Source organism: Gorilla gorilla, chromosome 14 (assembly GCF_029281585.2).
Source record: "Gorilla gorilla gorilla isolate KB3781 chromosome 14, NHGRI_mGorGor1-v2.1_pri, whole genome shotgun sequence".
Classification (NCBI taxonomy): domain Eukaryota; kingdom Metazoa; phylum Chordata; class Mammalia; order Primates; family Hominidae; genus Gorilla; species Gorilla gorilla.
This window is the reverse complement of record NC_073238.2, coordinates 127,892,263-127,914,045: the sequence shown is the minus strand read 5'-3', so window position 1 is coordinate 127,914,045 and position 21,783 is coordinate 127,892,263. Positions and strand designations below refer to the sequence as shown.

The 21,783-nt window shown below is 57.2% G+C and overlaps 1 protein-coding gene across 20 annotated transcripts in view; it reads right to left on the bottom strand.

Annotated features, from left to right (window-relative positions):
• Positions 1-21,783, bottom strand: part of MCF2L (MCF.2 cell line derived transforming sequence like) — a 211,958-nt gene that overhangs the window by 63,552 nt on the left and 126,623 nt on the right. For all 20 annotated transcript variants that reach the window (XM_055360210.2, XM_055360224.2, XM_055360212.2 and 17 more), the window contains 2 exons: positions 19,974-20,057; positions 9,979-10,093 (listed from right to left, as the gene is read on the bottom strand). In XM_055360210.2, coding sequence (XP_055216185.2) covers positions 9,979-10,093; positions 19,974-20,057 — 199 coding nt within the window. The remainder of the gene's footprint in view (positions 1-9,978; positions 10,094-19,973; positions 20,058-21,783) is intronic.

The following is a 21,783-nucleotide window of genomic DNA, read 5'->3' as shown; positions in this document are numbered from 1 at the left end:
CAAACATCCCTCAGGACCCTGCTGTACCACGGAGAGGATCCTCCACCTGCTGAGGCCAAACATCCCTCAGGCCCCTGCTGTACCAGAGAGGAAGGCCCCATCGCCCGTCACACAAACTCACTACCGAAGGGGCCTCTGCCATTTTAAACGTGCAGAAACTGAGGAACACAGAAGTGAATGACATATCCAGGGTCAAACAGCTAACAAGTGGGGCGCTGGGGTCTGAGCCCAGAGCCTACCTGGTAAGCACTGGGGTCTCTGATCGCTCACACCACAGTAAGACCTTAAAATCGCCATCCTCCAAGGAGCTTCGCGCGGAGGGCAGATAACACAGGAGCTCCCTGCAGGACCTGTGCCCACCCGAATCCACAGAGGCGGCTGGCCACGAAGCTGTCCTGGGGGACACTGGAACCGCATCCCCATGGAAGAAAAAGGCAGCAGGCGAAGGAGCCAGGGAGGGGGCCGGAGGAGGGGAGACAGGACCCCTGAGGGATCAGACACCCAGAGCTGCACACCGCAGAGGGGGTTTGAGGCGGAAAACGGCAAAACAGACTGCAGAGCCGGGTGAGGTCAGAGGACCTGGTTTCCCGCCAAGGAAGTCTCTGTGGCTGCAGGAAATAATTCTGTGGCTTGTAAATATTAAAAACCTCACTGTCAGGACGTCTTACCTGAGTAGGGTCATTTATTAGGGTTTACAGACAGGCCTTAGAGTAAAATATGCACGATTCATAAGTGCACTACATGGTAGTTATAGCAGGACACAAAAATTAAACGTGAAGCAATGAGAGCGTCAGAGTCACCCAGAGAAGCCGCCCCAGTTTCAACATTTTTCCAAAAGCTGCGGTTGCCCAACTGCGCCCTCGTGTGGTTGGAAGTGAATATCGCAAGTGTTCCCGTCGGGAATGGTGAGGTCTGCACGGGGGTGCTGAACGTGGACAGGAACCCTTCCTCCCGAGGGGCTTCACGGGGGCCATGCTCTTCCTCCTTTTCCCGCCCTCCGGTGTGGGCGCCATAGGTCCCTTGCTATCAGGGCGCCCACCCTGATGCCACTGCCCGGGACTGCGGGCCTGCCTTGCCTCAGGCAGGCCTTCCTCACCTCCGATCTGTGGCTCTTTGGCCACAGCAGCCCCTAACCTCCGGGGACTGTCACTCCCCAAGGAAGGTCGGTCCTGAGCTGTGTCCTGGACCCTGAGCACAGACACTGCAACCCCGGGCCTTGTCTTTCTGCTCATGCCGGTGAGACCAGGGCGAGGGCGCGGGTGAGACCAGGGCGAGGGTGAGACCAGGGCGAGGGCGAGGGTGAGGGTGAGGGCACTCACTCCTCCAGGACGGAGCCAGCATAACCATCGTGCAGCCCAATAAGCAGCCATTGGTCATGTGTGAATGAAAATGAGGCTGCCTGGCCAGGCATGGTGGCTCACACCAGTAATCCCAGCACTTTGGGAGGCCGAGGCAGGTGGATCATTTGAGCCCAGGAGTTCGAGACCAACCTCGGCAACATGGTGAAACCCCATCTCTACAAAAAATACAAAAATTAGCCGGGCGTGGTGGCATGCGCCTGTCATCCCAGCTACTCGGGAGGCTGAGGTGGGAGGATCACCTGAGCTGGGGAGGTTGAGGCTGCAGTGAGCCAAGATCGCGCCACCGCACTCCAGCCTGGGTGACAGAGCCAGACGCATCTCCAAAAAAAAAAAAAAAAAAAAAAAAAATAGAGGCAGCCCTGCCTGCCATGGGCTGGATTTTTAATTTTATTTTGCTTTCATTTTACATTTAAATGGCCACAGGTGGTCAGTAGCTGTTGAATTCAACAGCAGTAACAGAAAAGGACCTGGAGAACACGTTTTGGGAAGGTGCGGGGAGAGGACCTCGGGGGAGGTGGTCACCGCGGTGCGTGCAGAACCCGGAGGAAGGAATGGCAGGGCCTCCGCGACGTGTCCCCAGTGCTCAGAAGCAGCAGACTCCATGAACAAAATGCAGATGTGGAGACGGGAAACACACCTGAGAGGTGGCTTCCCACCCAGCGCAGCACGCAGACACCTGGGCCGCGCGATGTCTCCCGGTTCCTCCTAACGAGGCTGGCTGTGGGTGGCAGAGCTTCCACTCAGGGCTTCAGACCATGCAGGGCGACCGGGGCCAGCACAGCCTCAGGCCAGCCAGGGATGGCAGACAAGGGCGGCCCTGAAACTGCCAACTCCGTTGGGGTGGGGGTGGGGGGGGAAAATCACCCAGCTGGAGCATTTGAGAACTGCCAGAAACAGGGCACAATCTCACAGACAGAACACCATGGCGGGGCGACCCTTTACAGCAGTGACCCTAACAGGGAAACAGTGGGGACCACGAAATGCCCGCAAACAGGCCCAAGCGAGCACACGGGGGCCACTCACGTCACGGGGGCCACTCACGCCACGGGGTCCACTAACGTCATGGGGGCCACTCACGTCACGGGGGCCAGCCCAAGTGAGCACACCGGGTCCACTCACGTCACGGGGGCCACTCACGTCACGGGGTCCACTCATGTCACGGGGGCCAGCCCAAGTGAGCACACCGGGTCCCCGGGTCCGCTTACATCACAGGGGCCAGGAAGCCTTTAAAAGGAAGGCACAGGCGGGCGCGGTGGCTCACATCTGTAATCCCAGCACTTCGGAGGCCAAGGTGGGTGGATCACTCGAACCCAAGAATTCTAGATCAGCCTGGGTAACATGGCGAGACTCCATTTCTACAGAAAATACCCAAATTAGCTGGGTGTGGTGGCTCATGCCTGCAGTCCCAGCTACTCAGGAGACTGAGGCAGGAGGATCACCTTGGGCCCAGGAGGTTGAGGTGGCAGTGAGCTGAGATCCTGCCACTGCACTCCAGCCTGGGTGACAGAGCAAGACCCTGTCTCAAAACATGAAAAAATATATATAAAATGAAAGGCAGCAGCAAATGGCGCCAAGGTAGAAGGGCGCCACGACACACCGCTGAACAGAAGCAGCAAGCTGCGAGGCGGCATGTCCTGTGCTGTCCCACCACACGTGGATGAACAGCCTGGGTGTCACCCCAATGCAGCTCCACAGTTAGCTGTGGGGGAGGGAAGCAGGAGGTGAAGCAGAAGCTTCACTTTTTAATGCACACGTATTAAATTGTTTAGCACGCTCACACACACTCACAGACACTTCCTGTCCTTATATTCAAAAGCCAATTCAAAGTTCAATAGGAAATCAAACCCACAGTGAGAACTGGGGCTCTTCCAAGGGCTGGGGTCCAGCTGCCCTCCAGCTCAGACAGCAGGACAGGGTGCTCAGGTCACCGCAGGGGGACAACAAACCAAGCTGGCTCCAGGTGCTCATCTTAGAATCAGCGAGATAGGAGGACTCTCCTCTTGACTGGGAGCCTAATGATTACATTCGTGTTTCTGTTGCGTCCCACACGCACCCTCCCCATACAGTCCACACAAACTGTGCATGCATGTGGTGTGTACGTGTGCAGGTCTGTGGGGGGGTATGCATGCACTTGCATGTGTGTGTGTGTGTGCACGTGTGTGGTTATAGACATGCACATCTGTGTATGTAAGTGCATGAGTGCCTGCGTGTCTGCATGCATCTGTGTGTGTGTGTGTGTGTGTGTGGCATGTGCAAGCCTGTGTAGGTGCCTGTGTGCATCTGTATGTGTACATGCCTCTTATGGGCTGAATGTGACCCCTGTCCCGGCAAGCTGGCTGGTAGATAGAGTCCCTACCTCCCAAGGAGCTGGGAGCTTTGAGCCAGGCCCATGGAAAGTAAGCGTCATCATCAGCTTCAGTGAATTCCTTCCACACCGCTCCTCCAGCAAGCTCCAGGCTTCCCACCTCGTCCCTTCTCTGAGGGCCGCCACCCTCCTCCCCATCTCCCAGCTCCTCCCTCCACCCCGCATTCTCCCTCCACCCTGCATTCTCCCTCCACCCTGCATTCTCCCTCCACCCTGCATTCTGGCAGCTCATGAACTCTTTGGCACCCACTTCACAGAAAACACAGCCCCTCAGAAAAGGCTCCACAGACCCTGTCTCACCTCCCAGACTCTGTCCCTAAAGCCCCCGACTCCCCGGCACTCTGTCCTGCCCCCTGGTGCGTTTGCTGCCCCCAAAGATGCCGCTGGCTCCCTCCTGGGGTCTCTGTGACGAATGCCTCCCAGTTTACATTAAGTTCCTTGTCTGCAGTGATGCTGCCGCCCCTGCCCTCTGCCTCCCTCGTGCTCTCTTTATCTCTGTGTCTCCGTGTCTCTGTCTCTATCTCTGTCACTCTCTGTCTCTTCTCTCTGTCTCTCTCTGTCTCTGTCTCTCTGTCTCTGTCACTCTGTCTCTCTCTCTGTCTCTGTCTCTCTCTGTCTGTATCTGTCTCTCTGTCTCTCTTTCTTTCTCACATTGTTTTCCCACAGCCCTGCTGCCCTGTACGCCCTCCATAGCTGACATATTGTCTCGGCACCACAATTTTCTCTGTTTATTTGCTGTTGTGTTCCCAGTGTGCGCTGACCACTGAGACTTCTCAACAAGCAGTGCCTGGACACACAGGTCTGACCGTCTACCTGTGCATCTCCTCCCTGGCCATGTGGCTCTAAGGGGGCCATACAGGGTCTGGAATCTGCTTGTCGCTGGTCTCTATCGCCTCTCTGAGACCTTGGCTCCTATCAAGGCCTGGCCGATGTTGGTTAAATGGAGCTCCATTAGGAGTAGGAAGGGCTATAGGGTTTTCAGAGATCCGAACCTGCCCTCTGACGAACGAGGGCCCACACCTGCGTTGGCGGACACCCGAGGGTCCACACCTGCGTCGGCGGACACCCGAGGGTCCACACCTGCGTCGGCGGAGACCCGAGGGCCCACACCTGCATCGGCGGACACCTGAGAGTCCACACCGGGCGTCGGCAGACACCTGAGGGTACACATCAGGCATCGGCGGACACCTGAGTCAGCAAAGCACGAGGTCACCCCCTTTGCCCTGATGAGTCATCTTTCCAAGGACCAAAAACTTGGTTTATATTAACAGGTGTCCCAAACCATTCGGGGCAAACCTATTTCAGTCTAATATTCCAAAAATGATGAGTATAGTCAGATGTGGTGCTTAAATTGGGACACCTGGCATTTGCATATGAAAACAGAAGGAAAGTTAAAATTAGAATACCACATTCTTTCTAAATTGATAAAAGTGATGCTTGGTTTAGAATGTAACAGTTGCAACCCCTTAAAAGCAGCCTTCATGAGAGATTTGTCCATTTAATTTGCATTGACATGTGAAAGAACAGGCCTGGTCAATTTCACTTTTTTCCCACTTAAAGAATGTGCTGGCTGTGCAGCTGTCTGGAAACTGCGTGCTGGGGAACCGCCTGTGCCAGGGTCTCGCCCACCTTCTCCTGGAAGAAAAGGTCCAAGCTCCCCTCCCTCTCTTGGTCTCCCAGGGATGTCCCGGGACCGAGCCGCAATGCTCCGTGTCTCCAGCAGAGGGCAGCCCCACCCCCATCTTGGGAAGAGGGTCCCCTGCAGAGGGTACTTCCCGGGGACACAGCACCCTCAGGGCGCCGTGGGCAGGTCTCCTCCTTGTCACTAGCCTGGCAATTTTGCTCGCCAGGGATGCAGAGACTTCCTCTGGGACGGTCCCCTCCGCCAAGCTGCACCTGCAAGGCTTGCGGGGACCCTGGTTGTATCTGCAGAGGCCATGATTGACCCCCACGTTTTTAACACACTCTGTACTTCTCAAGAAGGCATCCCGTAGATGCCCTTAGGAAGAAGATTTCCCTTAGAAATGTGTCAAGAATTGTTCACTCTCTTTGGAAGGACACCCTCAATGGCAACACCCTGGAGGCACGGGGTCCCCACAGCACGCCTGCAGCCCCCGTGCTCACAGAAATCCAGGGGAGCTGCCGCGGCTGCTGCACCCCAGGAAGCCGGGACAGCCAGGGGACAGGTGGCTCTTACAGGCCCGCAGCTTCCCTTCTGTGGGTCCTTCTGATCAGGGCACACGGGTGTCCTCCCAAATTCACACAGGTTGGGTTTTGTTATCAAAGAGTTTTATTTCCAGATAGAAAGGGAGCATTGGGTCTGACACTGATGAGACCTACCTGGGAAGAAAGGAAACGTGGGTAGAATGCACGCATACACTCGCGCTCACACACACCCCACACACGCCACACACCCCCCACACACACCCCACACATGCCTCACATAGTGCACACATACCACACACACCACTCACCCCACACATGCCACATGCTCACATTACACACACACCACACACACCTCACACTCACCCCACACACGCCACACATACTCCACACACCACACACCACACACTCACCCCACACATGCCACGTGCTCACCCCACACACACCACACACCCCACACACGCCACGTGCTCACCCCACACACACCACACACCACACTCACCCCACACATGCCACATGCTCACATTACACACACACCACATACACCACACACTCACCCCACACACACCACACACCACACTCACCCCACACACTACATGCTCACATTACACACACACCACACAGGGAAGAAGAAAGGAAATGTGGGTAGAATGCACGCATACATTCACGCTCACAGACACCACACACCACACAGACACCACACACCCCACACACCACACACCACACATACCCCACACACACCCCGCACACGCCACACACACCACACACTCACCCCACACACACCACAGGCTCACATTACACACACTCACACCACACACTCAGACACGCCACACGTTCACACTACACATACCACACACTGACCCCACACACTCGGACACCCACACTGAGTCTGGTGGGGGAAACAGCTCCACGGTCAGCAGCACTGCTCACGGCTGAATGAAACTGGCATTTCCAGGATCTGATTTAGAGCGTTTGGTGATACAAAGGCCTCTTCCACTTTTTATTATCTAAGTGTGACCAGAAAACCTGAGTTTCCATACACAGGTGAACAGTGGGGATCCATGGAGCTGCCTCTGAGCAACCTGGGGCCCGCGTGTCCACAGCGGGGACTGGGCCTGCGCTCCGGCCACCTTCAGCCAGACCAGGCTGTGCGACTCACAGACGCGCAATCTACAGAGGTGGCTGAGTGGGTCTTGTCCTGCAGGAGTCTGGACCCATCTGAGATTCCTGGATCTCAGGAGAAGCAGACTGACAAGTGGAGTAGCAGCAAGGAGGCCATGGAAGGTTCCAGAACATCAGATAAACAGAGGCGTGCACACATGAACACGTGCCGCCTACCACACTCATGGCCTTGATGGGTGGCCTTTGAGTGCTGCAGATTCTAGACAAATCTCAAGAAAAGGGTTGTGGGTAGCTAAGGAACTCCGCAGATTCTAGAAAAATCTTGAGAAAAGGGATGTGGGTAGCTAAGGAACTCCACAGATTCTAGAAAAATCTTGAGAAAAGGGATGTGGGTAGCTAAGGGACTCCATGAAGTTTCTAAGACAAAAGAGACAGGAAGGTTCAACAAACAGGAGGTGCCCCAGCTCATGGCTCCAAGTAGCAAGCACTGACAACAGCCCTGATTTCTGAGCATGAGTCTGACCAGTCAGCATTCAGTGTGGACACCACAGAATCTCATTTAGCCCCATGCCAGGAGGTGCCATCAGGGGGCGGATGTACCTGTCAGGCCGGCCGTCCCCTGGGACACAGGCCCTTCCTCCTGTGCAGGTGACAGACAAAGGCCTGGAGGCTTGGAGATGACCACCCTCCCCAGGACACCCCTCTGACCACAGCACACCTGGAGCCTACATCCTCGGGGTACGGCCATGTGGTCTGAGCCTTCGGGCGCTCCCCTGCCCAGCCATCCCCTTTCTCCAGCCATCACCGCGTTATTAAGCCTCATCTATAACATGGGCTCAATAACTGCCTTCCTGCCACAGTGTGGCTGAGAACCAGGGAGGAATGTGTGGAAACCATCTGCAGCATCGCAGCCTTGCCCCACCAAGCCGGTCCCATCAGCCCCTCAGGGAGCTCGGCCGCTCGGCCCGAGACCCAGCCCCTCCTCCGTGCACTCAGCTCAGCCAGCAGAGCCTGGCGCATGGGGGGTGCAAGATTCTCACAAAAGACAAGAGACTGAGGTCAAAACCACAAACACAACACACAGTGATTTGGGGCTACCAGGACACCGCCATGTCCAGGGCTTTGACCATAGTCAGTCACGAGCCCCCTTCTTTCTGCCCACCAAGACATCCTGCCCCCGAAAGGCCCACCGGTGAGGCTCCCCGCTCCGCCAGCTCCCACCTCAACCCGCCAAGTGGACAGAGGTGCCCACCGCTCTCCCTCTCCTTGAGGCATGACTGCAGAGGCTGGCTGCTGCCAACTGGTGGTTATGTGATATTTATCAGGGGATCAATGTGCTGTTTTCCAGGTCAGGCCGACGCGTTGAGCTCTCAGTTACCAGGCCCAGTGCGCTGTTGTCTTTAAAGACTGAAGAATGAAGAACATTCACGGTAATGGCCACGGCTGCACTTTCATGCTGACGGTTAAACATCTCCTCTGTGTTTTGCCACCTTATGTAATGTGAGGGATACAGATGCCATATTTAAGGATATTTCTGTTTTTACTTGGTGTGTGTTCACTATACCCCAAATGGAAGCAGCAACTACACTGTCTGGTGTGAGGCTGACATTCTCAGCATCTTCCTGGAGGCTGGGATGAGCACATCAGATGGGAGACCCCCGAGGCACCCCTCCCAAGTCAGCCTGCAGCTCACCGGCCTGACGCTGCTCTCCTGCTGGCCGCTGGGGAGACACAGAACTGGGCTCCCTACCTTTTCAGAGGACGGGGACCCAGCTCTGCCTGGAACAAAACAAAAAACTGCAGCCTGAGGGAACCATTTTTGTTAACCGGATTTTCTGGTACCTCTGGGGTCAGTTCTCTCCTGGAAAGGGCAGGAAGCGGCCACGCACCCAGGGCCTGACCACGACACAGAGAGGCCACGTGGACGGGCTCCACTCCCATGAGCATCAGGCCCCGTGCAGACGGGCTCCTCGGCATTAAGAACACAGAAGCCCTCGCACCACAGAACTCTGCTGATCGAACAGGCATGCGCAGTGACGGTATACGAGGGAGCACAGCAGCGCTCAGGCTAAGTCAGATCCCGACTGCTGAGCAACTGGGCCTCCAGGTGGGCCTCCGAGCTCCAGGAAAGAACGGCAGCTCGGGAGCGAAAAAGCTGGATTCGGACCCCAGATCAGATCCGAGGCAGACTCCTGAGCTCCTCAGAGCCGTGATGCTGACGAAGCTCTAACCCCTCAGCAAAGCCACGGGGAACTCAACGATGGCTCCCAGAGACCCTAATTCATCCTGCAGTCACGGGGACCCCAGCCTGGTGGAAACTCACAGAGACTCTGCCCCGTCCCACAGTCACGGGGACCCCAGCCTGGTGGAACCTCACAGAGACTCTGCCCCGTCCCACGGTCACGGGGACCCCATAACGGGGAAACCTCACAGGGACTCTGCCCCGACCCACAGTCACGGGGACCCCACCATGGTGGAACCTCACAGAGACTCTGCCCTGTCCCAAAGTCACAGGGACCCCACAATGGGGAAACCTCACAGAGACTCTGCCCCATCCCATAGTCGCAGGGACCCCACGACGGAGAAACTTCACAGGGACTCTGCCCCGTCCCACCGTCAAGGGGACCCCACAAAGGGGAAATCTCACAGGGACTCTGCCCCGTCCCACAGTCACGGGGACCCCATAATGGGGAAACCTCACAGAGACTCTGCCCCGTCCCACGGTCACGGGGACCCCACCCTGGTGAAACCTCACAGAGACTCTGCCCCGACCCACAGTCACGGGGACCCCATGATGGGGAAATCTCACAGGGACTCTGCCCCGACCCACAGTCACGGGGACCCCATGACAGGGAAATCTTACAGGGACTCTGCCTCATCCCATAGTTGCAGGGACCCCACCCTGGTGAAATCTCACAGGGACTCTGCCCCAAACCACAATGTCTGCCGGGCTCTGAGCGCACGTACCTGGGGATGCTGGTGAGGTAGGTCATGACATTCTGGAACTCCTTGTCCGGAATCTCGCTGAAGGCCGGGTAGTCAGGGAAGGTGATAACCGGGCTTCCGTCCTGCCCCCGCCCACCTGGGGAGAGACCAGAGGCAGACCCTTAGCCGAGGGCTCCATGCCCCCGGGGGGTTCCACAGATGTCGGCCCGTTTTCATCAGCACCCAGTATTTCAGTTAAAACTGAGGCATGTTCTTCATCGTTACATAATTTTTATTTGAAAGAAATGTGTGCTGCTTGAAGAAAATATTTGGAAAGTACACAAAAGTGATGTGAATTTAGACAATCACTCGTTATTTTGGCCACCATGGGACAGCTACTGTGACAATTCAACATGTTTCTTTCCAAGCCTTTTTCTATGGGCTTTTTTAACCTTGTTGAGGTGATACTGCATAGAGAAGCTTGTCTCCTGCCTCCTTCCTGACACTGAGAACAAACCGTTTCCATGCTTTTAAACAATGTAACCATTATTTTAAATATTGCATAATATTCCATATATGCATGTGCACTAATAACCTGCCTAACTGTGCTGTTTGTGGGTATCGTCTAGCTTCTCCGACATTGGCACCTTTTAAGCAATTCAATTCCAAAGAGCTCCATTCAAACACTGACTTTGGAGTCACACGGGCTGGGCTCCAGGTCTGCCTGCTGGAGCCGGCCACTGACCCTGCCACACTGCCTTGGCCGGACGGAGTCCATTTCCCTCCCCCGAGCCCGGGTCTGGCCTTGCGATCTGTTGTGCCCACAGGACTCAGCGGAAGTGAGCTTGGGACTCAGGACACTGCAGCTGCCCTCTCATGCCCTGTAGTCATTGGGCAGGTGGTCCCACGACCCTGCATCCACCTGCTCTGAGGAGGCCCAGTACCCAGGGTTGAGGGTGGACTTTGTGAAAGGGCAGGGAGGTGGAGGTGCGGGACTGCAGCCCCCAGGACCTTCCAGCCCAGCCCCCATGAGGACACAGCTGAGCAGAGGACACAGTCAGTGCCCCGCGGAGTGAAGAACCACCTGGCTGAGCCCTTTCGGAACTTCTGAGCCACTAACTGAAGAATAAATCTGTAAAATAGGGCTGTTCAAGCTAACTCAGTTTACGGCAGCTTTTTATGGAGAACAGATCCTGGTGGGTTCGCCGCCCTCATCCACGTCCTCACTGAGAAGGCCCAGGGTGCACACAGCCTACGACAACTGCAGCTTTGTCTCTCAACAGCGACAGTCCCCCGCCGCCTTGCGCCCCCCACAGCCACTGCCTCCAGCTTCCGGAACTTCTGCTTCTGGGTCTTGGCCAAGCCCAGCCACGCCAGGCAGGGCGGCTTTACCATCCAGTGATCCCGGGACGCTGGGCCCTCGAGGCTCCCTGTGGGCGTCTCCTCAGTACAGGGCTCCGTGGCCTCCCCCGAGTCCTTGTGGGCACCCCTCAATGGGACATGGCTCATTATCTGATACAATTGTTCTCACTTCGGCCAGGACGTCACACGAGCATATCTCTTCTCCCTCGCTCCTTCCTAACCTCCTTTGAGGGCTCATGCCTTGAGCCCATCCTGGCTGCTGAGTCTCTTAGAGGGCTGAGCCGAGGGGCGTCCACACACCGTGACGGCCCCCCTTTACCTGGGACAGCTCAGTCCCTGCAATGCTGCATTCTAAGGAAGCCCGCGAATGGGAAGGCGGCTGCAGGGTCTGGCTTCATTGTGCTCTGAGGACTTCTGTCCTCCGAACTCTCCCAGCCCTCGAGGGCTCTTGACCTCTGCCCCCGTCTCTGGTGGCACACAATGCCCCATGCAGTGCTCAATAGAACGTGCCTGTCACTCACTCACAAACCTTTCATCATTGTTAATTCGCACTTCCTCTCGGAAAATTCCTCGGATCCCAATGATAAGAGGCCCTGGAGTGAACACTGCAGCCCTGTGTCCTCCTGTGCGAGTACAACAAGCCTCCCCTCAGCCGCCGCCGTGGTGGGGGCTCAAAGCCCCCTGGGATGTGGCTCACGCACGTCTCAGCTTCACGCAGCACCTACCACAATGATCAGGAACTCGTGGCAACTTTTCAGTCACCATTAAAGGTAGGAGTGTTCTGCTAGGACAAGGCAAGGCAAGCCGCACGCCCCAGCTACGAGGTGGATCGTGGAAACAGCCGCAGCCTGCGCCTGCCTTTCGCGAGACAGATCGTGGAAACGGCCGCAGCCTGCGCCTGCCTTTCCTTTCCCTGAAACGGGGCCTGGGGGGAACGTTCAGGGGCCAGAAGCTTCCAGCACCGCCCAGAAGCCTATGTGTGTGGAGTGACACCGATGGCAGCTGGGGGCGGACCCTGCCTGTGTGTGAGACCCCCTGCGTCCCTGTGCAAATGGGCACGGGCCATGGCATGAGGACCCCTGGCCGGCGGGGGTGGGTGGGAGGTAGAAGCTGCTCCTTGGGGTACACTGGCTGTGGAGGGCCCAGCTAGGAAGAGGAGCGGATGCAACGAGATCCCCTCATGCCCAAACGTGGAGGCAGCCTGGGAGCTTGGAGTGGACGGTGGACACAGAGGTGGAGAGTGGCTCCCTCTCAGCACTGGCTGGCCCACCCACAGTGTGGAGGTGGCATCTGGGAGCTGCTGCCTCACTGGAACCACAGAGACCGGGGACCCCCAGAGGCCAGCCTGAGCCACAGGGTCGAGGGTGCAGTCAGCAGGGCAGCCTTGGGGCAGGAGCTATCCACAGGAAGGCCTGGAGCCTCCAGCTGCCCAGGGGAGACGATGGGGGCCAGGTGACCCGGAGCTGAAATCGCACGGGGGGCCTGGCCTGGGCCGCACAGCCTGGTTCAGTTGGTAGCTGCTGCTGGTCTCAGGCTGCTGCTACCCTGGGTATCTCTGAACTCTCTGTGCTCCACCGCAGCCTCAATGCAAAGCAAAGACCCTGTTCTTTCTCCCCAAGTCAGGAGTGGAAATCCCAGTCTGTCCACTGAGACTGAAAAGCAGGTGCCAAAGCTCCCAGTACCTGCAGGTTACGAGGCAGCAAAACACCGCTGGACGCGGAGCTGGGGGCGCAGCCCCTCTCTGGAGAAACCCTCCCCACCAAGGTGGGCAGTGCCAGGACCCGGGGCCAATGGCACCAAGAACAGGCTCTACTTCTGTGTCTACACCCGGCCTAGTAACTGGAGGCGGACTGAACGCCGCAGAGGACAGAGGGCTCCGAAGCTCCTCTGTGGTTCAGAACAGCACCCTGTCCACACAGCACCAGGGGCAGCCTCCGGTCCCCACCCACGTCCAAAAACCACTGTCCTGGCTGAGACCTGTCACACCTGCACGTGAACTCTCGCACCCAAGCAACTGGGCCTACATCCACTCGCTAGGGGCAGAAGGCAGATGCAACTCCCTCTCATCCCCATCACCAGAAAGAAGTGTGGTTCCTACAGGATCTGCTTTAGTGTGAGATACACACTCAGTTAAATACACACACAGCTACACACAGCTACCTATACACACATACATGTACATATACACATACAGTTACACACACAGCTACTTATAAACACAGACACACATACGTACACAGCTATACACAGATACACAGCTACACACACAGCTAGACACACACCTACACACACGTGTACACAGCTACACACATATGCATGTGGATGTGTAGGTATGTATATGTACACATATGTACAAACATACACACCTATACATACACACATGGATATACACACACAGCTACACGCACATACACAGCTACCATACAGATACACAGCTACACATATACACACATACACATCTACAAGTACACACATATACACATACACAGCTACACATGCACACACATACACACTACACATACACACATACACACATACACACATACACACATCTACACATACACACATATACACACTACACATACACACATGCAAACATACATAGCTACACATTCACACGCACACACAGTATACATACACACATCTACACATACACACAGCTACACATATACACTGTTATGGACTGGATATCTGTCTTCCCCTGAATTCATGTGTTGAAATGCTGACCCCCACGGGGACAGTGCTGGGAGGTGGGGCTTGTGGGAGGGGAGGAGGCCATGGGAGTGGGGCTCCCGTGAATGGGATTCCGTGGGCTTGCTCTGCTCGCCTGGCCACATGAGGACAGTGAGAAGGCGGCAGTCTGTAAATCAGGAAGTGAGCCCTCACCAGGCAGCACATCGGCCGGTGCCTTCATCCGGGACTTCCTGCCCCAGAACCAAGAGAAATAAACTCCTGTGGCTTAAACCACTCAGTCTGGGGACTTTGTCACAGCAAGCAGCCTGAGTTGAGACACACAGGTAGACACACACACACACACGCATCCTGGGCAGGAGGCATGTGTGACGGCCAAGCCGGGTGACCAGGGGTGTGACGACTCACACGTGTGTCCTGCTTTGTTTTCTCCATGGACGTGATGCATTTTAGGGACACCCTCTTGTGTGATGCCTCGGCCCAAACGTGGCTTTAGAAACTCACCCACATGAGCTGCTGAGGAATGAAAGCATTCCTGTGGTTAATTTACTATGACATCTGTATCCTAAGTTAACTGTCGGATAGAAAAATCTTAAAATAAGAACTAAATAAAAACCTCCTCCTGCCAACGTGGAGATGACATCAAGAAGGCGTCACATTCTGAAACTAGACACTACTTAGCCACGCGGAACTCCTACCTGGACAGGATGCCTTTGTCAACACCACTCGTTTATGGCTCGCATTTTCACACAGGTTGGTCTGTCTGGGCGGCCATAACAAACCACCATAGGCCGGGAGGCCCAAACAACAGAAATTTATCTCACAGCTCTGGCCAGGTAAGTCCAAGATGAAGGTGCCCATAGACTTGGTGTCTGGTGATGGCGGCTTCCCCATTCAGAGGTCTCCTTGAGGCATGGCCACGCTGCGGAAGGAGATCTGGTCTCTTCAGCCCCTTATAAAGGCACTGATCCCACCTGGGAGCTCCACCTTCATGACCTAATCTCCTCCCAAAGGCCTCACCTCCCCAAACATCACCTCTGGGGTTAGGGTTTCAACATCTGAGTTAGGAGGGACACAAACATTTATCCTATAGCAACTGGTTGGATGTCGTGCAACCATCGGATTCCTTGAAGCAGGTCCAGAAAGGAGCACATGCGACTCTGCCCAAACCTAGCGGGATTCCTGTCTCCGTCTCATGATCTGCCCAAACCTAACGGGATTCCTTGAAGCAGGTCCAGAAAGGAGCACATGCGACTCGGCCCAAACCTAACAGGATTCCTGTCTCCGTCTCATGACTTTGATTCTCCGCAGAACACCCAGGGCCACCCCAGTGACCTTCTGTCCATTTCTGTTTCTCTCCAGCAAGGGCAAACCCCCACGGGCAGGGAACGTCTGTCTGTCTGTGGCTGAAGCCTGGGTGTCAAAAAGCCATCAGCCTCAGGGAGCGCAGGATCGGATCGGTCCTCCCAGGTTGGAGCAGCCGTCGGGCCTTGGTGAGTGTAGACTGAGCTTCGGGTCTGGTGGCTGGAGCCTCAGACCATGTGCCAGGGAGACTCCGGGGTCCTTCCCCACTTCGAATCCCTCTCTCAGGACTGCCCAGGCAGGTGCCATGCTGGAGCCCTGCCGCTCACCTGAGAACTGCAGCTCAGCTGCACAAACACTTAATCCTTAGGACGAGATGTAAGCTGGGACCAAAACCGAAATGGGGTGGGAGAAGGGGCAAGGCGGGAGGGGGCTTGTGCAGCGAGCACTTGGGGAAGGTGAGGAAAAGAGAAGAGACGAAGGTCTCCAGCGTTCTTCCTGGGAGGAGAGCACAGGCCAGGGGGAGGGTCTCCTAAGTCTGCCCTGTCTCCACACACCTGAGGCTGCCTGGACATGGGATGGAACAATCCTGTCAAATCCAGGTCCCTGGATGGCTGATGGCCACCTCTGACAATGCCACATTCCCGTAAAAGCAAAACGAAATTCCCAGGAGCCGCCCGGGCAGTGGGAGGGGGGCCGCCGTCCATTGCAGGGAGTGAGACACACAGTGGCGGTGGCCTCTGCGTTCCGGGCAGGGCCTCCATTTCAGCTTTGTGGTTTTGACCGGTGGCAAGTCTGTTCTCTGCGTTTTTCACTTCAGATCATAAGTTCCTCAGTGGTAAATTCTCCCGCCCTGTTTTTAGCTCTTGCTGACGGTCGGCAAGTTGAAGCATCTTTTCTAGGATGACACAAGGACTGAGTTCTGAGCCCACGACCTCCTCGGGGCCTGCTCCGACTGCCATGCCAGGGGACGCGCCATTGCCTCTGGGTTTGGAGCCCCCATGCACCCCCCCAACCCTCAGCCTTCAGTAAGAAAGAGTCAAACGGATGACTCAGGAGGCAGCTCTGCCCGGAAGGACAAGAATAATCAAGAATTTACATGTAGGATATTTCCTGATTTTACACCCAATTCCTTGTTCCTCAAATATCAGAAAACTAGAGGGGACAGTAGGGTGGCAGGTCTCGTAGCTTCAGGGTTAAGCGAAGCGCTTTTGGGGCAGACGTCACTGTGAGTAGAGGGTGTGGATTACGAGGGACGCAGGCTGAACGGGGAGCTGCTGTCTGCGGATGACAGACACAGAGTCCAGGTGTGACTTCCGCAGCTCGTCCTGACTTTGGGCGGCAACGTACAGGAGTCCGGAGCCCCTGAGGTTTACGCATCCCTCACTTGGCCGCCTTTCAAAAGCTGCCTCATTTGGATCCAGGATCCGGACAGAGCTGTAGGGTTCTGTGCGGCACCTGTGCGTCTACAGACAATGGAGGGAGAAGACGGGACTGCACATGTCACAGGGGCAGCCCTGGCTCCACGGCAGACAGCACAGGGCTGGCGCGAAGCGAACGTCGCAGGGAGGGGAAATCAGCAGGGCAAGTGGAAAGAAACGCAGTCTCCTCTTGAAAAGGAAAATTCGGAGCCGTTCCTTCCTGACATCTTTAGTTTTTTGCTCCGGCACTTCACGGAAGCCATTCCAGGCATCCAAAGACCAGGGAATTAAGCAAAAGTCCACGGAACAGGCTGGGGCGTCGACCTGTGGGCTCCAGTCACAATGAGGGGCCTCACCCAGCTGGGCCCCAGCCCCATGGTGGTCAGTGTGCAGGAGTGGCGGGCGGGGGAGTCTGTGTTTCCTTCGAGTGGAGCGAGACAGGGAGAGCGAGTCCCATGGGTGATGCTGGGGCGGGAGGGGAGCCCCCTTGAGGGCAGCTGTCAAGACAGCAAACCTCTGAGCCAGATTTACCCTGAGTCCAAGGCGGCCCCTGAAAGGCACGTCCACTCCCTGTCCCAGGAGCCTGTAAACGTGACTTTGTTTGGAGAAGTCTTTGCAGCAGAGGTAACAAAGTTTTCAGGGTGAGACCATAATGGATTATGCGGTGGGCCCTAAATCTCGTGATGGGTGTCCTGGGAGAGAGGCAGAGGGGCTTTGAGGCAGAAGAGGAGACACCGACGTACAGGTGAGGCGGCTGCATGAAGATGCCAAGGGACACCAAGGAACACCTGCGTCCCCAAAGCAGGAGGAGCCTCCGGAAGGGGCACAGCCCCACGGAACCTGAGAGACGAGCCCCAGTTGTTTTGGCCCCCCAGTGCACGGCCTTTGTCATGAGGACACAAAAGGGGGCTTCATGGCAGGAACCCGGAGTGCAGGCGCAGCCTCAGGACACAGCAGTGCTGGATGCGGTGAGGAGGGGATGGGGCGATTGGAAACGCACACACCCGAGGCTGCCACAGGCTTCATCCAAATCCGCGCACATCTGCAGGAGAAGCGCCAGCCGACACTGATCCGTCTCAGACGTGGTACTGCTGCTAAGACCTGGATCCTGAGAACAGCGTGGTGTGCCAGGGTCCCACCCCAGATGGGCCCATGGCTGAGCCCTCAGTACGTGGCTCTGAGGCTGGGTGCACCTCTAGAAGCCAGGAGGCAGCTGCGAACAAGCCCAGCCCTCAGGAGGGACCCACGCCACACACAGGAGGACGTGAGGTGGTGTAACGAAGGGGGCGGAGCAGAGCGCAGGCGAGGAGGGAGAGGGCATGCACGAGGGCGTGCCTCTGAGCAAGGGCCTGAGGGGCCGGGCCAGCCACGAGCCCCGCGGAAGAAATTCGCTGCATGGAGAGGGCCGGCTGTGCAAAGGCCCCGAGGTTGGCGGGAGGCAGGGGGATGGGGAGGCAGCCTGCCTCCAGGGGGTGGGCAGGATACGATGCGGGGGCAGCAGTACCACAGGGGACTCCAGCTTATATTCCAGGAGGGAGAGGAGCCGACGGAGGCTTTGGTGTGGCTCCCAAGACCATTGACGCTCAGGCACTTATCAGCTTGCGGGTCTCTGCTCAGGGTCTCTGGACCCACGTGGAGGGGTTGCCGGGCTGTGATCCTGAGCCCAGTCTCTCCAGCTCCCCCAGGGGCTTGGCAGAGCTCTGCCCCCAGCTACAGTGTTGAGGCCCCGGGTTCCTGGCAGCTGCCCGTGGGGCGGCTCTTGTCCTGGTCAGGCGGCCTCTGCCTCCTTCGGGGCCACACAGAGAACCCCCTTGTGTCAAATCCTTCTTGCACCTGGGATCCCTCATGCCAGGAAGAGACCCATCTCTTCTAAGGGCTTAGCTGAGTGGGTCAGGCCCACCAAGGAAGATCTTAAAGTTAGCTGATTTGGGGCCTTAAATTCATCTGCAAAATCCCCCCCCAGAGCTCCTGGGCTGGCGTCTGAGGAACGATTGAGAAAAGGTGGGTGGCTGGGGCCGTCCTGGGACTCTGCCCTCCCAGGCACCGCTGGGGTGGGGGCACTGCCTGGCAACTGGAGGAAGGTCAAGGCTGGAGGCCCAGGTCGGGGCCCTCCTGGTGGCAAAGCTGTGTGCCTCTTTGGGGTCATGAAAGGGGTGGGGAGAGGCTGGGGACGCAGGAGGAACCGGCAGAAACCACGGCGCCTCTCCTGAGCCATCACCACGCCTGGTCCCCGACACAGGGGGATTGGAGCCCTTGTCCTCTGGGAGTTTTCAGTTCTCCAGAGACCCCCTGCTTTCTCTCCTTCCTCCTCCTGGGCCACTTGGCCATGGGAAGCAGGGACCAAGTCACTGCACAGCACTTCTCCTCTGGCCATCATGTTGCTGGCTGTCTCTTCGATTTTGGTCTCATAAAACTCACCAGCTGCACCTCGCAGTCAGCCTCCCTCAGACCCCAAGGCCCGGCCTGGGGTGCGGGCTGGCTCTGTAGGTGCAGGTGCGGGATGGAGGCCCCACCGTGCCAGCCATGGATTGGGGGCCGGGATGCTGACGGGAATGCAGAGGGGCAGAGGCTGAGCTCCCAAGAGCACCGCGTCCTCGGCATCGGGGCACCCTCCTCAGCATTGGGGCACCCTCCTCGGCATCGGGGCACCCTCCTCAGCATCGGGGCACCCTGATGGCCCAGGGTGGGCATACATGTGCATGGTTTTTTTTCTGACGGGTCCTGTTGGGCAGATTTGTTCACATAAGAACGGCATCTGCACAGCTCGGGGCCACTGCAGGTGCCCTTGCTATACCCACACAGGGGTGCTGGGAGCCTCATTATGTCCCCATGGCTGCAGGCACCACCTCCACAGGTGTGCCAGACGCAGGGCTGGAGGCCACAGTGGACAGAGGCGTGGCCTGGGAGGTGCCCAGATGCGGCAGGGACTGGGGTTCACTGAGGCCCATGGGCTCGGCCACCCACACACCACTCCATCTGTCCCTGGAGGCTGCTGTCAGGGTTGCCCAGGCCACATCCCCCTGGGGACCCTGACCCTCCTCCACGCACCCCCTCCCAGTGGCCATGTGCCAACTGGCATGGAGCTGCCCACTTCACAGAGATGGGGAGAGCCAGGTCACAGGTCAGACCCAAGGCAGTGAATACGCAGCCCCTCGCATGACCCTTCCCAGCTCCAGCCCGGGCCAGGCCACGGGGGCTGCTCGGCCCACACCCGGCCCCAGACACCTCCCTCTCCACCCCATCCTGGCTTCTGGAACTCACCGGACAGGTAAGCAAAGCGCTTCTTTAGCTGGTCCTGGATGTCGGCAGCGCAGAGCGGGACGATGTCCTGGTGCATGATTTCATCTGCACGGAAAGAGCAGACGGCACGTGTCAGTCCCAGGAAGCTGCCTCACCCTGCAAGCGCCCACCCGATCCCACACGGAGCTGGCACATCCACAGGCACCTACGGGAGCGCCCACCCCATCCCACGCGGAGCTGGCACATCCACAGGCACCTACGGGAGCGGCGTCACGTGGCCGGAAAAAGGCTTTTCAGTTTCCAATATGTGGAGGCCTTTGTTTCTCAGCGCACAAAAGCTGTGTGTTGAGTGATTCACATCAATTTTGAAAGTGTGGTATAAGAGGTTCAGAGAGAGGGACTGAGAGACAGAGAGAGGGAGGGACAAAGAGAGAGACCTGGGCAGAGGGGAGGCAGGGGAGCAGTGGGAAAGGGCTTGGTCCTGGCTCCTCGGATAAATACGCTTTGGTCTGAGTCCCACCCACATTAGGGAAAATGTTCAGGCGACCCCTGCCCTGCACCTGTTGCAGGTGCAGTAACTTGTGGCCCAGGAGGAAAACCTGGCCACGGAATGGGCCTCTGCCTCCACACACACAGGACCCTTGGGGGTCTGTGCCACATCCCTGGCCTCGCCATTAGACGGACACAAATGAGGCAGGATGGCAACAGCAGGGTCGACCCCCACACCCATCCCCCCACCCAGCAGGTTCCAGATGGCTCTGGACGCACTGCAGCACCTGCAGCCACCAGGCCAGTACTGGCTGGGAGCACGGGGGGAGCATGGGGCCAGCACCAGCTGGGAGCACTAGGCCAGCATCAGCTAGGAGCATGGGGTCAGCACCAGCCAGGAGCACGGGGCCAGCATCAGCTGGGAGCATGGGGCCAGCACCAGCCAGGAGCACGGGGCCAGCATCAGCTGGGAGCATGGGGTTAGCACCAGCTAGGAGCATGGAGCCAGCACCAGCCGGGAGCACAGGGCCAGCAAGACCCTCCAGGGAAAGCTGTACGGACTGACAGGCTGGTGGTCTCTGCCACAGAGCGGCTGCCAGGCCACTGTGCCTGGGGGACACTGACCACTGACCACGGAGCAGACACGATTTCTGGCCAATGCTCTCATCATATAGCCACATTTGCAGTCTTGAACATCCACACAATTTCTCTCTAAAAGATGCAGGACTCATGCTGATGACCTGAGAATGGCTTAAACGCTCAATTTTTCCACACCTGAGGACCCAGGCCACTAACAGCCTGAAGATATGGGACAGAGGTGTTTGTACCTGGAAATTCCCAGCGGAGGCTGCAAGATAATATCTACCTGGCATCAGACTTAAATCTTGCTCTTCCAGTCTTGCAGACAAACAAGTGTAAACACGGGACACAGTGGAACACAAAGGGGCCCCTCCTAGGCTGTGCTGGCTGCGGCCCTGCCAGCTATGGGACTGCTTTGCCTCCCAGCCAGAGACAACCCTGGTGTTGGGGGGGAAGCAGCAGGGCCACGGTGTCACGGCACCTGCCAGAGCCAAGCAGATGTCAAGGCCCTTCCGCAGAGCCTTGCAGGGCGAGCTCAGGGCACAGACCCATTCCCAGTACGCAACCATGTCTCAGCGATGGCTTCTTTTGTGGGAGAAAGACAGAAACAGTCAATCAGTAAAGCATGAAATACTATCTCATGCTCCTGGCAAGGTGACTTCCACTGGTGCACACCTCTCTGGAATGTGTGTCTGGTGCAGCCGACGGCAGCCTAGACTGCGCAGTTGGACGTTCAGATTTTACGGTAAGTTTTTCTCTCTCA